The following is a 15,329-nucleotide window of genomic DNA, read 5'->3' as shown; positions in this document are numbered from 1 at the left end:
TAAATCTCTGCCAGATATATTGCGTTGCTTATTGCTTTGTATTTGTACTTCTGCTATTTTTGCCGTTTTGCTTTGTTTGACTTACCTCAATGAAAAGTGTTTGTTTTGTTTTAAATGATAGAATCTCTCTAAAACCAGGTGTGTACCAAAATACTAAATGCAAGAGTTGGCATGCACCCACCCCCATTACCCGCAATGCAGCGAGTCTGGTTCTTCCTGGCTTTGTACTGCAAATGACAGACGTACTTGCCTCCAAATCAAATGCTGATTTAAAGCTCAACTTTGACTCTCCCTCATGCCAGTTAGAGCTGCTTGCAGCCAGCTTCTGACAGACAGAGACAGAAAGAGCTTTCCCTGAACTTGGTCCTGACAAGAATCTTGCGTATCTGGAACGAAAGTGCAGTAGGCACTTCTGCAGATGTCTCACCACTCATGTCTAACTCTGGACTAATTTGGTGCTAATTAATAATAATAATAAAAAAACCTAATACAGTGGTACCTTGGTTCTCAAGCGCCTTGGTTCTCAAACAACTTGGAACCCAAACACTGAAAATCCGGAAGTAAGTGTTCCGGTTTGCAAACTCTCTTCAGAAGCCGAACGTGCTGTTTTGAGTGTTATGCTTCTGATTCGAGTGCCACACTTCCGTTTTGACTGTTACGCTGAGGTCTGCCTGTTTTTGCTATTTATTTTGCATTTTTGTTTTCGCAGCTCCTTTGTGACTGTGTGGAACCCAGTTCAGCTACTGATTGTGCTGCAGTCGCACAATCAATCATTGTTTATTGCTTTCATTTTATGGATGAATGGTCTCGTTAGATAGTAAAATTCATGTTAAATTGCTGTTTGAGGGATTGTTTTTAAAAGTCTGGAACGGATTGATCCGTTTTGCATTACTTTCTATGGGAAAGCGCACCTTGGTTTTGGAACGCTTTGGTTTTGGAACGGACTTCCGGAACGGATTAAGCTTGAGATCTGAGGCACCACCATATGGGAAACTGGAAAGAAGTGGCGTCTGCATGCATGGTGATGGTGCTGGCAAATCCTGCATGTTTTTATGAAATACTTCAGCGCTCCCCCAAGTCCCTATAACATTATTATGAGCTCAAAATCTATTGCCAGACTGCAGCAAGAATACTATTAGCCCAAAGATGGAAGCAAGAAGAAATGCTAACAAAAGAAGAGTGGCAAATAAAACTGATGGACTACGCCGAGCTGGTGAGACTTACAGGGAAAATTCGAAACCAACAGGACCAGACTTTCCTAAAGTACTGGAAGAAATTTATGTTGTCTTTGAAAGACAACTGTAATTGCAGTGGTACCTCAGATTAAGAACTTAATTCGTTCTGGAGGTCTGTTTTTAACCTGAAACTGATCTTAATCTGAGGTGCCACTTTAGCTAATGTGGCCTCCCGCTGCCGCCGTGCGATTTCTGTTCTCATCCTGAGGTAAAGTTCTTAACCCGAGGTACTATTTCTGGGTTAGCGGAGTCTGTAACCTGAAGCATCTGTAACCCGAGGTACCACTGTACTTAACATCGCCTATAGGGTTGCAAGAAGTTTTGTAAGGAGGACTATCCAAATTATTGTGAGAAGTACTAAGATGAGCTGATGTAAGATTGGATTTAAAACAATAAAGTGCATAATTAGAAAGGAACTTAGAAAACCATTAGAAGGGTTGATGGAAGTCCTAGGCCATGGTAGCCAAGGATTCGTTACGCTGTGTTGGAGATGTTGTGTTGGAAAATTTGTGTAAAATTTAATGAAAATCATTTCAAAACCAAAAACCAAAATCTATTGCCAGAATTTTAAGGTGGTCATGAAAACCGCAGAGCAGGGACAAACTGGACCATGGTGGTATGTGCCATTTTCTATTCCTCAACTCTGAGAGCTATGGCCGTTTAAGGCCGATTCACAATGCAACATATAGAATTACCGTATTTTTCATCCTATAGGGCGCACCGGCCCACAGGACGCACCTCGGTTTTTTGGGGGGGCAATGAATAAAAAATATATATTTCCGCCCCCCCCCAGCCGTGGCTGCCGCCCAAGCCTTGCGTGCCCGGCGGGACCTCCCGCCGGGCTTGCAAGGCTTGCGGATAGCTTCCTGAAGCCTGAAGAGCGAGAGGGGTCGGTGCGCACTGACCCCTCTCGCTCTCCAGGCTTCAGCGAAAGCCTGCATTTGCCCCATAGGACGCACACACATTTCCCCTTCATTTTTGGAGGGGGAAAAGTGTGTCCTATGGGGCGAAAAATACGGTACAGTGGTGCCCCGCAAGACGAATGCCTCGCAAGACGAAAAACCCGCAAGACGAAAGGGTTTTCCGTTTTTTGAGGCACTTCGCAAGACGAATTTCCCTATGGGCTTGCTTCGCAAGAAGAAAGCCCATAGGGAAATCTCCGGGGACCTCTTTTAAATGCTGGCGGTGGGGAGCAAAGCCTTCCCCCCCCTCCGGCCTTCAGAAGAGGTCCAGGAAGGCCGGCGGGGGCCGAAAGGCTTTGCTCCCCACCGCCAGCATTTTAAAAGCAGTCCGGGATAGCAGGGAAGCGCTTCCCGCTATCCTGGACGGCTTTTGAAGGCAGGCGGGGGGAGCAAAGACTTTTGCTCCCCCGCCGGCCTTCAGAAGAGGTCCAGGACCTCTTCTGAAGGCGGGCAGGGGGTGAAAGTCTTTGCTCCCCCCTGCCTGCCTTCCCGGGAGAGCGGAGAAACGCAGCGTGTTTCTCCTCTGTCCCGGACTGCTTTTGAAGGGGGGGAGCAAAGACTTTCCGCTCTCCCGGGAAGGCAGGCACAGGGGAGCAAAGACCTTTGCCCCCCGCCCGCCTTCAGAAGAGGTCCAGGACCTCTTCTGAAGGCGGGCGGGGGGCAAAAGTCTTTGCTCCCCCGTGCCTGCCTTCTCGGGAGAGCGGATGGCTTTTGAAGGCAGGTGGAGGGGAGCAAAGACTTTTGCCCCCCGCCCGCCTTCAGAAGAGGTCCAGGACAGCGGAGAAACACGCTGCTTTTCTCCGCTCTCCCGGGAAGGCAGGCAGGGGGGAGCAAGGACTTTTGCCCCCCGCCAGCCTTCAGAAGAGGTCCAGGACAAAGGTCTTTGTCCCCCCTGCCTGCCTTCCCGGGGGCTTTTAAGAGCGGACGGCTTTTGAAGGCAGGCGGAGGGGAGCAAAGACTTTCGCCCCCCCGCCAGCCTTCAGAAGAGGTCCAGGACCTCTTCTGAAGGCTGGCGGGGGGCAAAAGTCTTTGTCCCCCCTGCCTGCCTTCCCGGGGGCTTTTAAATCGCCCCGGGACAGCGGAGAAGTCCTCCGCTGTCCCGGGGCGATTTTTAAATGCTGTCCCGGGGTTTTTTAAAATGCTGGGGGTGGGAAGAAAAGCCCTTGTCCCCCCCCTCAGCCTTCAGAAGAGGTCGGGGGACAGACTGTCCCGGACCTGGTCTGAAGGCGGTTTCCATAGGAACGCATTAATTGATTTTTAATGCATTCCAATGGGAAACCGTGCTTCGCAAGACGAAAAAACTTGCGGAACGAATTAATTTCGTCTTGCGAGGCACCACTGTACTTGGAAAAGAAAAGAATGGCCACTCTGGTCTTTTACCTGGTCACAGATCAACTCCCATTTCTTTTCGTTGTCATACTGGCTCAGTAGCTTCATTTTGTCTGGTGGCAAGTTCATGGAATTCTAAAGGACAAGAAGGAAATAAAAAAATGACTATATTACAGATGCGGTCAGTATATAAGATGCACCTTTTAACCACTCTGAAGGTTTAATAAAAGCTGCAAATAACAACTGAAGAGGGAGAATTCAGAACAGAGCTGATGATGGAAGCAAGGCAAGGCACTTATTTAACTTTTCTCCCCTCTTTCTAAAGCAATAGAGAACGCTTCAATATCGGTGTTTTTCTCAAAGAAGGATACTGTTTGCTCATGCATCTATTCCCAAGAATTTAGACTCCCCCCCCCCCCTTTTCTATACTGATATTTTCTGTCTGCAGCTACAGCGGCAAGAATATAATGTGCCCAAAAATGGAAAGAATAAGAAGTCCCGACGAAAGAAGAATGGATACAAAAACTTGTGGAACATGCAGAAATGGCGAAACTTACTGGAAATATAAGAAATCAAGATAACAAACTTCATAATAAAAGAATGGAAACTGTTTATTGCATATTTACAAACAAATCATAAACAGGTAAGAACATTGGCAGGGATATTGTAATAACCTGCAGTTTTATAGGAGTATACATTCAAAGTAGATGAATAAATGATCAGGTTATGTTAATTTGGAATATGCAGGAAATATAAAAAATAAATTCCAGGAACCGCAGAAAGAGGGGGAAGGAAGTCGAGTTTCAAAATGTTGAAATATTGTAAAATTATTGAAATGTATTAAATGGAAAATAATTTTTTAAAAAAGGTACAGTGGGGAACCAATACCCAGGGCGCAATATTGCAACCTTACTAAAAACAAGCAAATCCCTCCCTTGGGATGTCCCAGATCAACTACACTGTACAAAACTGAAATGCCTGACGTGGGTGATACAAAAAGCCAGGATTCCCTAACAACACAAATACTCATGGGTTGCTAATGTTTCCCTTTCGCCACAACATACTGGAACAAAAGGGAACTCCCAGGCCCCTCGACCTGTTTGGATGAAATCAGTATGTATGTCAGTTGCACCAGGAAATTGCACGCCCATGTGATGGAAGTGGCAAGCTCTCTTGCTCAACCCAACGCCTTCCCACTTCTCCCACAGAAAGGTTAGTGGTTAGAACTCATCTCTCGACAAGGCTGTACACAGGCTCACTGTAATGCGCCGGTTCTCTTTCCTCCCCCTCCAAAAAAAGAGGAAACATCAAGCTGGAGAAACATTTTCCAATCACTCAGCAGCCGGTGACGGCATCCATGCGCAGGGGTTGAACCTTCGCCTTCGTCACACAACACAGCCTTGCTTTGAGAGGGGAGATGTCCCATTTTTACTTTTTTTATTCTGGCCTATTTTTTATTCTCTAGGATTGCCTGAACAGCACTGACTTCAAGGAAAAGTAGATTCATCGCGAGCAAAGCAAAACGGCTTTGCATGATCCGACATTTGTTGTTCTTCCTGCAAAACCTAGGCTAAAAGATCAGAAAGCAGAGGGTTGTCGTTTTTTGTTTTGCTCTTTTGCAAGTTCTCAGAAGCTTACGAATTAAGATAAAGTCAAGTTGCTTGGTGGTTCATGCCTAAGGCCTCACAATAATATCCCTAGAGATATTTGCTGTTTTCCCCAACAAACTAAGCAAGATAAATCCCAGTTTTAGCTTTTAAATGATGTAAATATCTAAAGTATGGCAGGTAACACATGCTAGAAGCATTTCTAAGTGAAATCTGACATTATTAAAGGATATGAACACAAATATTTTGATGGATCAGGCAGGTTCCTCTTGTCCAGCATTCTGGGTTGTACTCAACCAACTGCTACTCAAAGCAGCCGTGCTGAAATTAATGACTGTAACTAATTTATGCCCTTTAATTTCAATGGGCCTACTCCTGAGTAAAAGGTAGCTGAATGCAACCTCTTGTTTCCTATGCTGAAATACAAAATATGATTGTAGAAGATGACACTTTTTTCACTACTGAAGTTTTAATCAATTGAGCATTAATACCCGGGTTCAGCTGATGCTAAATATCAATATTTCTTAACATCTAATGTATCAATGCATCTATATTTGTTATTTATAGGCATTAACAGATTCTATTTTTGAGTGTATATTTTGTACTCATCTTTACATTTTTTTGTAGGTCTGATTTTAAAAAGTTACTTAATTACAAAAATAAATATGTTTGGATCAGCCAGATCTCGGTTGTTGACAAATGAGATGATTGCAAATCCTTAACAGGCTTACTACAGAGTAAGCCGTATTGAACTCAAGGCTGATTACTTCTGAGTAAATGCTTAAGGTTGTTCTGCAAGGTTCTCATCCCAAACCTCAGTAGCCATAATAAGGAAATGGATATGGCAGCTATTAACTGCAGTTAAGCACACATGGATAACAGAAGCAACCAAATTGAACGAAGAATTTAAAATCTGCCAGGCAGACCCTACGACATCTCTTTTTATTGCAGTGGAGCTTTTTGCACAAGTCTTTCTAACCTTTTAGCATTTAAAAGCGGCCTTGGCTGTTGGGGCCTTGAGATTTTGAGAGCCTACAGGAGCCTCGTCTGGCGTACCTGTTACTATGGCAACCAGAAGAGCTGCCATATTGAAAGGGGCTGCTGGCGTTCAAGGTTACCTTGCAACCAGAAGAGCTGCCCATGTTATTACCAGCTTCACAAGGTTGTCTATCTAGCTGGTTGCAACAGGAAGACTCCTAATGCTCGCCTGAGAAAAGTCGTTCAAATCTCAGGGCTTAAAAATATGGGGTGCAGCCTCACCCCGATCTTTCTGTAGTGTTTTTGTTTTTTTTAACAGTGATTTAGGCTTGGAACAAGTCCACATCCTTAAGAGGAGTCCTATACCTTTATAGGTAGAACCAAGTGGTATTGGAAAACACACTGCCAAACCTTCATTAGCTAGAGTTACAGGAATGTGGGATGACAAATGACAAATGTCAAATGTCAAAAGATTTTGAATAAATGGACAAGTTATAGGAATTGGATAGCAGGGGGGAGGCCAACCCAAGCATCCAAATTAGAATGAATAATCTGTGCACATGGTTAAAGATTTGAAGAGAGAACAATTTGGGGGGGAGGGGTTAAAGGGGAGGGAGGAAGAGGGGGAAATTAGGATAAATGAGTAGGGACAAAAGTATATACTGTTATGCATAATGAACAGGAGGGTGATTTTGATGCATGTTATTGTTAGATTTTTGACTGAATGATGTTTCCTAAGTTATTTGACGTCCCTGGATGAAAGTCTGATTATAAAGAATGGAAAAACAACAACAACAACAAACAACAACAACAATGTGTCTAGCCCTATTCTCTTTCCCCTGTCCCCTTTAAATACCACCTGCTTATTCCTCAACTGTACAACTTCTGGTCTGAAAGCCCAGCTACCGAAAAAGCCAATGAAAAATTGCTTGCAAAGAATGGGGAGGAGCCGAAGATAGAGAATGTTTTTTTGGGGGGAGGGCAATTTAATTTTCAGAATTTTTTTCATTTCTTAGTAATGAAAAACGTTTCGTAGTATCTAAATTAAAATGGTTAGCAGGTATACTTTGCAAAATACTGGGGGGGGGCAAGAAACCAGGTGAGAAACATGGGGTGAAAATAAAGAATGGCACATCAAGGAATCAACACAGGAACCATTTTACAACCTCCTCCTTTCCTATATGATCTACAAGATTAAAGATGGATTTCACCCACTGTGGCCAAGTGTATGAGGTCCATGTTGAATCCACAAAATTAGGAAGTGGAAGCTGCTTTTGCAGAAAGATGTCAACATATCTCAGGTTCTTATTTCCTTTAATTTGTGATTGGGGATTATCTAGCACAAGGCTCCCTTAGATCTTATTGAGCCAAGACATGAAAAATGGGAGTTCAGCCTCTTTCCCGCCCCTCAACCTGAGGTCAAAAGCAAGAAAGGGATACAGTGGTACCCTGGTTTTCAAACACCTTGGTTCTCAAATGCCCCAAACCCGGAAGTAAGTGTTCCAGTTTTTTTTTGAACATTTTTCAGAAGCCGAACGTCCGCTGCGGCTGTCGGCTATTGTTTCCGGGGCACCTGCACTAATCAGAAGCTGCGCCTTGTTTTTTGAACATTTCAGAAGGCAAACGAACTTCCAGAACGGATTAAGTTTGGTGTTTTGTTTTTGCTCTTTATTTTGTGCTTTTGTTTTTAATGCTTTTTCAGTTAATTTGTTTTTGTGACTGTGTGGAACCCACTTCAGCCACTGATTGATCGACTGGCTGATTGTGTGACTGCGGAAATGGATAAAAGCCCCCCATCGAAACAATGACTATCATCAGTGCAGGTAAGAAAATAATAATAATTTTAATTTTTATCATCTACAATACTGTCTTATTTATTTTATAACACTGTACATTGTTTATTTCTTTCATTTTATGGATCAATGCTCTCGTAAGATAGTAAAATTCATGTTAAATTGCTGTTTGAGGGGTTGTTTTTAAAAGTCTGGAACGGATGAATCCATTTTGCATTACTTTCTGTGGGAAACCGCCCCTTGGTTTTGGAACGCTTTGGTTTTGGAATGGGCTTCCGGAACGGATTAAGTTTGAGAACCAAGGTACCACTGTATGTGGCACAGAAGATAGTCTCTGCGGTCCATCTTGCCACACTGCCCCTTCCAAAATATATCTGTCAGAGAAGATCTGTCCCAAAATTCATCCAAGTGGTATTACAAGGGGATGGGGAGGGCATGGAACAAGACACACCCTTCCCCTTCATTGGAACTTATAAGGTCAAATCCAGAGGGATTAAATCAGTGACTCTTTTCTTGATCATCTACTGAATGGTCTGTGCCCCTTTTGGCCACTCCAGCAAATATTATTTCCCTCCACCCTTTTCATCTTATTGTAAAAGAAAGTGGATCATTTGGACTTGAATCTTGGGAGAGTTCAGCAATGAGACATAATAATTCTCAGTGAGGTCTGAGAGCACCTCCAGCACTGAGCTTGGAACAGATATCATCAAAGATTTGCTGTAATTGGCTCTGAACCCAGAGAGACTGCCCCGTATACTCTAGCTATCTCCTGAACAACAGACAGCAGCATGGTACTGGATGGTGCCATTCACAAAGAGGTGGGGTTTTCTGCTCTTCTGAGTCCACTTGGACCCCACAAATGGCTCAATCAATAAAACAGCTAGTGCGGAGGGGGGAGAGAGACGGGACACAGCCCCCGCCTCATCCCTTGGCTTATGCAAAAGCAATTGCATCTTAAGTTGTTAGTTTTGAGTTCAGCAGAAGGGGCATCATAAATCGCCTGGAGGGCAGCCATGCCAAAATTCATTATTCCTCAGAATATGGTTGTCTCCAGGTGATCAGAAGCTGCTGCAGGATCGAGTGACAGCGGTGTTAATAAGCGAACACCTGCCTTTGTCTACAATCACGGATCCTTCGGAGGTTTTCCACAATAGGCCACTGCGAGACCAAACAAAAAACCACTTTGGGGAGACTTAGTAGTGTGCCTTAACTTATTTAGACAACTAACGAGGAGAGTGAAAATTTATTTGCAGCCTGTTTTCTTTTTAAAAAGGGATAAAGGTTATACGGTTCCGCAAGAGTATTATCACTGCCCTGATATTTGCCTCCTTCCAGGAAGGTGAAATCATGCTCCCCTCCCCGGCGGAACCTTATTAAACAAATCCACCAGCAGCAAATGAAGTGTGTTCTGAAACAGTTTTCCCCCCCAATAAATTCTGTCCGGAAGCCATCTCTTACCAAGGTGTTATTACCCTTTAGGGGTTTCCCCTTCGTTGTCTTTCTTTAAAAATAGTTCTCCATCAACACTACACAGGCTTTCATCGGTTTGTATTACTTCTTCATGTTACCTCCTGATGAATGCTAAATGTACACAGCTCACATCTACTGAGCTTAAAAAAACAACCCAGGATCTATTGCCCACCCCATCAGGGGTCTCTTTGATGCAAACCAGTGTTACCCAAGCTTGGGTTTTTGGACTACAACTCCCATCATCCCTAGCTAAGTCAGGGATGATGGGAATTGTAGTTCAAAAACTGCCGGATACCTATGTTTGGGAAAACACTGGTGTAGACCTTTAGAATAATACCTGGCACACCTCTCTGATGCATAGCTGTCAACCTTCCCTTTTTTTGCGGGAAATTCCCTTATTCCAGCGCCGTTTCCTGTTGCTTTCCGCTGCTATCCCAGATTGTTAGATATCCCGTAGACTGTCCCTGGGACAGGTGAGGCTGCTGATCCCTTATTTTCAAATCTGAAAGTTGACAGCTATGCTCTGATGCATCTTTAGTCCCTTCGCAGCTAGTCCCCCTTGACACAAGATAAGGTAAAAGGACCCCTGGAAGGTTAAGTCTAGTCAAAGTCGACTCTGGGGTTGCAGCGCTCATCTGGCTTTCAGGCCGAGGGAGCCGGCGCTTGTCCACAGACAGCTTTTCAGGACACCATGATGGAAACCAGAGCGCATGAAAACGCCGTTTACCTTCCCACAGCAGTGGTAACTATTTATCTACTTGCACAGGCATGCTTTCAAACTGCTAGGTTGGCAAGAGCTGGGACAGAGCAATGGGAGCTCACCCCGTTGCGGGGATTTGAACTGCTGAACTTCTGATCGGCAAGCCCAAGAGACTCAGTGGTTTAGACCACAGCGCCACCAGCATCTGGTTGAGATCAGGTAGGCAAAAGGCAAGGAGGCCAAACTGTAGATGGAGTCAGAGCCAACAACAGGTGAAGCCCACATACAGGTGGATTGGCTATAAATGAGAAGGCGGATGGGCAGAAGCTGGCTGAAGGCAGATGGAGATCAGTGGGGCAGTGCCCCACTTGCCCCAACGGACCAGCCTCTACCTCCTTAGCTTTAGTTAATGGTTCTCTCTGTATGTTGTTGCCACGTTGCCTGGAAGAGCCATCCTGGAGGCGAGGCACCTGGGTAAGAACCAAGTGGTCTTCAGCCATGGAAATTCTGTCAAAAGGAAAAGAGCACCCCAGTCTCCAATAGATCCAAATTTAGTGTGTTTATATGTGAGGAGAAGGCAATCTGGTTTCTTCTCTCCAGTTTTGGAAGCCTGTGTTCCAATCTCAGGATTTTATAGCAGTCCTCTCCACTTCCCACTGCTTCTTAAGATGTGACACCGCTACAGCCTCAAATGGCAACACCGCAATCCCTGTTGCACCTGAAATACTCAGTTCTCTCAGGTAAGATTTGGTCAGCCGTTGTCGTGTTTAGCAAGCTCAATCCACTCATGTCCTTTCATAACTACAGTGGTAACTCGGGTTAAGAACTTAATTTGTTCTGGAGGTCTGTTCTTAACCTGAAACTGCTCTTAACCTGAAGCACCACTTTAGCTAATGGGGCCTCCCGCTGCTGCACAATTTCTGTTCTCATCCTGAAGCAAAGTTCTTAACCCGAGGTACTATTTCTGGGTTAGCGGAGTCTGTAACCTGAAGTAAGACAGTGGTGAGGTACACATTTTGGCCCAGCAGGCCACATCCTTATCTAAAAAGGTAAAGGACCCCTGGATGGTGAAGTCCAGTAAAAGGTGACTATGGGGTTGCAGCACTCATCTCGCTTTCAGGCCGAGGGAGCCGGCCTTTGTCCACAGACAGCTTTCTGGGTAATGTGGCCAGCAGGACTAAACCGCTTCTGACACAACGGGACACCATGACAGAAACCAGAGTGTACGGAACTGCTGTTTACCTTCCCGCCGCAGCGGTACCTATTTATCTACTAGCACTGGTGTGCTTTCGAACTGCTAGGTTGGCAGGAGCTGGGACAGAGCAACAGGAGCTCACCCTGTCGCAGGGATTCGAACCGCCGACCTTCTGATCAGCAAGCACAAGAGGCTCAGTGGTTTAGACCACAGCGCCACCCGTGTCTGTCCTTACCCCTGTAGGCCAACTCTGGCAGGTGAGCTGGGCAGGGCAACCCAACACTTGACATCATTATGATGATTACAGGTGGGCTGTCAAAAGTTCCTTGCTCAATTTTCCCCATGCACCCAACAACTTTAATACAGTTTTCCTTCCCCCATACATGGTTTGTGAGGGGCAGTTGCTAACTGGTGCCTTTGGAGGGTTCACACTCATTTTTTACTTTCTCCCTCTTGCAAAGAAAATGTTTTGCAGGCAGCCTTGGTGCTTCCTTCTCCTCCATGTGGCTCAGCCTGAGTTGTGGCTAATGGACTTTCATTCTTGGAGAGGAAATATCATGCCGAGATAGGGTGCGGCAGAAGGGGGGGGGGGAACAACAACAACTCCATGACAAAAGATGGTGGGAAGTCAACAAAAACAGGAGAAAGGACGAAATTGTGTTCTGAATGTGTATGTTTAAAACGTTGCTCCATAGGGTGCACCAGACAATAGGGCACACCTAGTTTTTAGGGGGGAAATAAAGAAAAAATATTATCCCCTCCCAAGCCCCCAGAACAAGTCCAGAAGCGCTGCTCCCAGAGCTTGCGGGGCTGGGGATGGGGGAAACCCGAAGGCTTGCGGATAGCAGCCTGAAGCCCAGGGAGCACAGCGGGAGTTGGCGCTGCGCTCCCTGGGCTTCAGGCTTCAGGCTGCTATCTGCAAGCCTTGGGAGCCTGGCGGGAACTCCTGCCGCGCTCAGAAGGCTTGTGGATAGCTGCCTGAAGCCTGGAGAGTGAGAGGAGTCGCTGCGCACCGACCCCTCTCGCTCTCCAGGCTTCAGCGAAAGCCTGCATTCGCTCCATAGGACGCACACACATTTCCCCTTCATTTTTGGAGGGGGAAAAGTGCGTCCTATAGATTGAAAAATACGGTATAATTGGGGGGGGGAGGGAGAATAGCATGTTGTTGCACAGCAAGCAGGAGGAGCTTGGAACGAGCTTTGGGCTTAGTGGAACAGCAAGGCAATAAAAGCTGCTTGCATCTGCTCTGCATAGCACTTTCAAGTGTTCAAAAGGCATTTCACATGCATTATCTAGTCATAGCCCTTACCACAACAACCTTGTAAATATAATTATACCCTATATTGCAGATGGAGAGCCTGAGAGAGAATGGGTTGTCAAGGCCAATGAGATTCAAAGTAGGTATATAGCTAGCCCAAAAGTCCTTCTCCCCCCCCCCCCCCGGGACTAAAAAGTCAAACTCTTTCGGCTAAGGAGATTTCATCGTCTTCCACACTTTCAAATATATCTTTCAGGACTAGTAACTTGGACTTTTAAAAAAGCAACACCACCAGCAGCCAATATTCATAGGAGGCTGGATTCTGCCACCAATACCCCCATTTTACAGATTTTTCTGGATGGAATAGCAGCCTGCAGAAACTCCCTGCAGAAAAGTTGTGGGGGTTGTGCGTTGCAAGACGATCTGATGGATTTTGAAAAGCTGGTTTGCAATAAACTGATGCAGCAGGGGAACACAAGTACCTTTCTTTTTTGCTTTTATTGTTTTGACCCTGATGGTTTGCATTTAAAACACCTTGCACATTACTGTTTGAAATGTCCCTGGGCCGCTCTCCACCTCCATTAAGAACCTCTTTAGTACCCCTACTGCCTTCTCCCCAGAAAGGTACTTATTTAAGTCACTCGCCAACTTGAAGTCTTCTGTTAAGTGTTTTTACAATGAGCCTAATGGACTGAGCCTCTCCCTCTCGACCTTCAGTTCCCTACTGTCGGACTTGTTTACCTCCTCTTGAAACTACACTTAGAAATCACGGGAGTGGGGAGATCTCTGGTTTCTTAAAATAAAGAAACATTGCAAAACGAAAGGGGCTTGCTCAGACAGCACTGGTTTAGCAAACCCTTCAGATGTTCACCTGCTTCAATCTCTTGTTTGTTTACAAGAGAAATGAAATGAATCAGGAGGTTGAAGCTAGTTAACAGCGAGAGTCCGAAAGCCCTGGCAAGATCTCTTCCATCTTGGGATAAATGAGCCTGGTCTAGTTGGGGAGCTCACACAACCCCCTAAACCAGCCTTCCTCAACCTGATGTCACTACAAATCCCATCAGCCACAGGCAGCACAGCAATGGTCAGGGATGATGGGAGTTGTAGTCCAAAACATCTGGAAGGTTGGAGAAGGCTGCCCTAGAGAAACCCAGTTATCTGTGAGTCATGGGCTTTGGGACTTCAACTGGGAACGTCAGGGTCCAGAGCTGGGTGGCGCTGTGGTCTAAACCACTGAGGTTCTTCGGCTTGCCGATCAGAAGGTCGGCGGTTTGAATCCCCGCAACGGAGTGAGCTCCCATTGCTCTGTCCCAGCTCCTGCCAACCTAGCAGTTCGAAAGCATGCCAGTGCAAGCAGATAAATAGGTACCACTGCAGCCGGAAGATAAACAGCGTTTCCAGGCGTTCTGGTTTCCGTCACGGTGTCCTGTTGTGCCAGAAGCGGTTTAGCCATGCTGGCCCCACAATCCAGAAAGCTGTCTGTGGACAAACACCAGCTTCCTCGGCCTGAAAGCGAGATGAGCGCCACAACCCCATAGTCGCCTTAGACTGGACTTAACCATCCAGGGGTCCAGGGCTGGGACCCAGCTACTCTCAGGAGGGCTGCCAGATCTCTGCCAAGGCTGGGCCACGAGACGGCAGTCTAAGTGGGGCCCATGGGACCATCCTGTCAGCAAAGAAGAGTCCGTTAGACCCACTGGGCAAACCAGGAGGTTGGCTTGAGTGCAAGCCAGAAGTCAGGATCAAAGTGCAACCACAAATACAGTGGTACCTCTGGTTGCGAATGGGATCCGTTCCGGAGGCCCGTTCGCAACATGAAAAGAACGCAACCCGCACGCGTGGGTTGCGATTCGCCGCTTCTGTGCATGCGCGTGACGTCATTTTGCGGCAAAACCGGGAAGTAACCCTTTCTGGTACTTCCAGATAGCCACGGGACATAAACAGAAAGAACGTAACATGAAGCGGACGTAACATGAGGTGTGAACTGTATAAGCTGGAGCTCAGGAAGAGCACAAGAACTCAAAGAGGACCTTGCTGCGACAGGAAGCCACAGCCCGCAGTTCAGTACACCACACAGGGGAAGTGGACTCCGAACTAGCCATCCCTGACAGAATCCCTGGAGGGATACAAAATCTAACAGAATATGATGGGAGCACATGATGGCGCCTGGCTGATCAGTGGAGGAACATGGCTGTTTCTGGTATCCTGGGGTTGGAGACAGATTGACAGGGGAGGGGCAGCAGAACAGCTATTAAGAGGTCTCATCAAGCAAAGCAAACAAATAATAATAATAATAATAATAATAATAATAATAATAATAATAATATTTTTTAAAAAAAGAAAAAGCTTTTCCCTTCATTAGGGCCCCTCATTCCAAGCTAAACTGCCGCAACTTCAGATCAAACCTGGAGACTAGGAAACCCCAACGGTGGTGTTTGTGTGCACAGCAGCCTGATAAGAGTACTAATATTGAGTTTATTTCTGGAGGAAATTTGTAATTCATTTAAAAGGCCACTGTAAACGATCACTGGCAGGGATGCAATGAGACTTGTAATGTAGATTTTTAAAATGATAATTATGGATACTTAACAGATGGATAATGGTAAAAGATGCAGCAAACTGCTGTTAGATCACAATGTCAAAAATAAGGATGGAGCTATGCAGAGGCACACATCATGATTTGTGATATATTGCCAGGTCAAAAAATTCCGAAACCAGCATCGTGATAGGGACGTGAAACCAGTTTTGGAAGATACATCGCCCAACCCTTACACACATTACAATTCGCGATATATTGCCACG

At 45.7% G+C, this 15,329-nt stretch overlaps 1 protein-coding gene across 7 annotated transcripts in view; it reads right to left on the bottom strand.

Annotated features, from left to right (window-relative positions):
• The window catches only part of FMNL1 (formin like 1), a 114,132-nt gene that overhangs the window by 71,293 nt on the left and 27,510 nt on the right, over positions 1-15,329 (bottom strand). For all 7 annotated transcript variants that reach the window (XR_014557428.1, XM_083709100.1, XM_083709099.1 and 4 more), the window contains exon 2: positions 3,578-3,661. Coding sequence is in view for 6 of the 7 variants with exons in the window: in XM_083709100.1 (XP_083565226.1) it covers positions 3,578-3,661 (84 nt within the window). In the remaining variant the exon portion in view is untranslated. The remainder of the gene's footprint in view (positions 1-3,577; positions 3,662-15,329) is intronic.

The sequence above is a fragment of the Podarcis gaigeae genome (assembly GCF_964106915.1).
Source record: "Podarcis gaigeae genome assembly, chromosome: 13".
NCBI classification, from domain to species: Eukaryota; Metazoa; Chordata; class Lepidosauria; order Squamata; family Lacertidae; genus Podarcis; species Podarcis gaigeae.
Note: the sequence above shows the minus strand (reverse complement) of the source record. Positions and strands in the feature narration are given on the sequence as shown.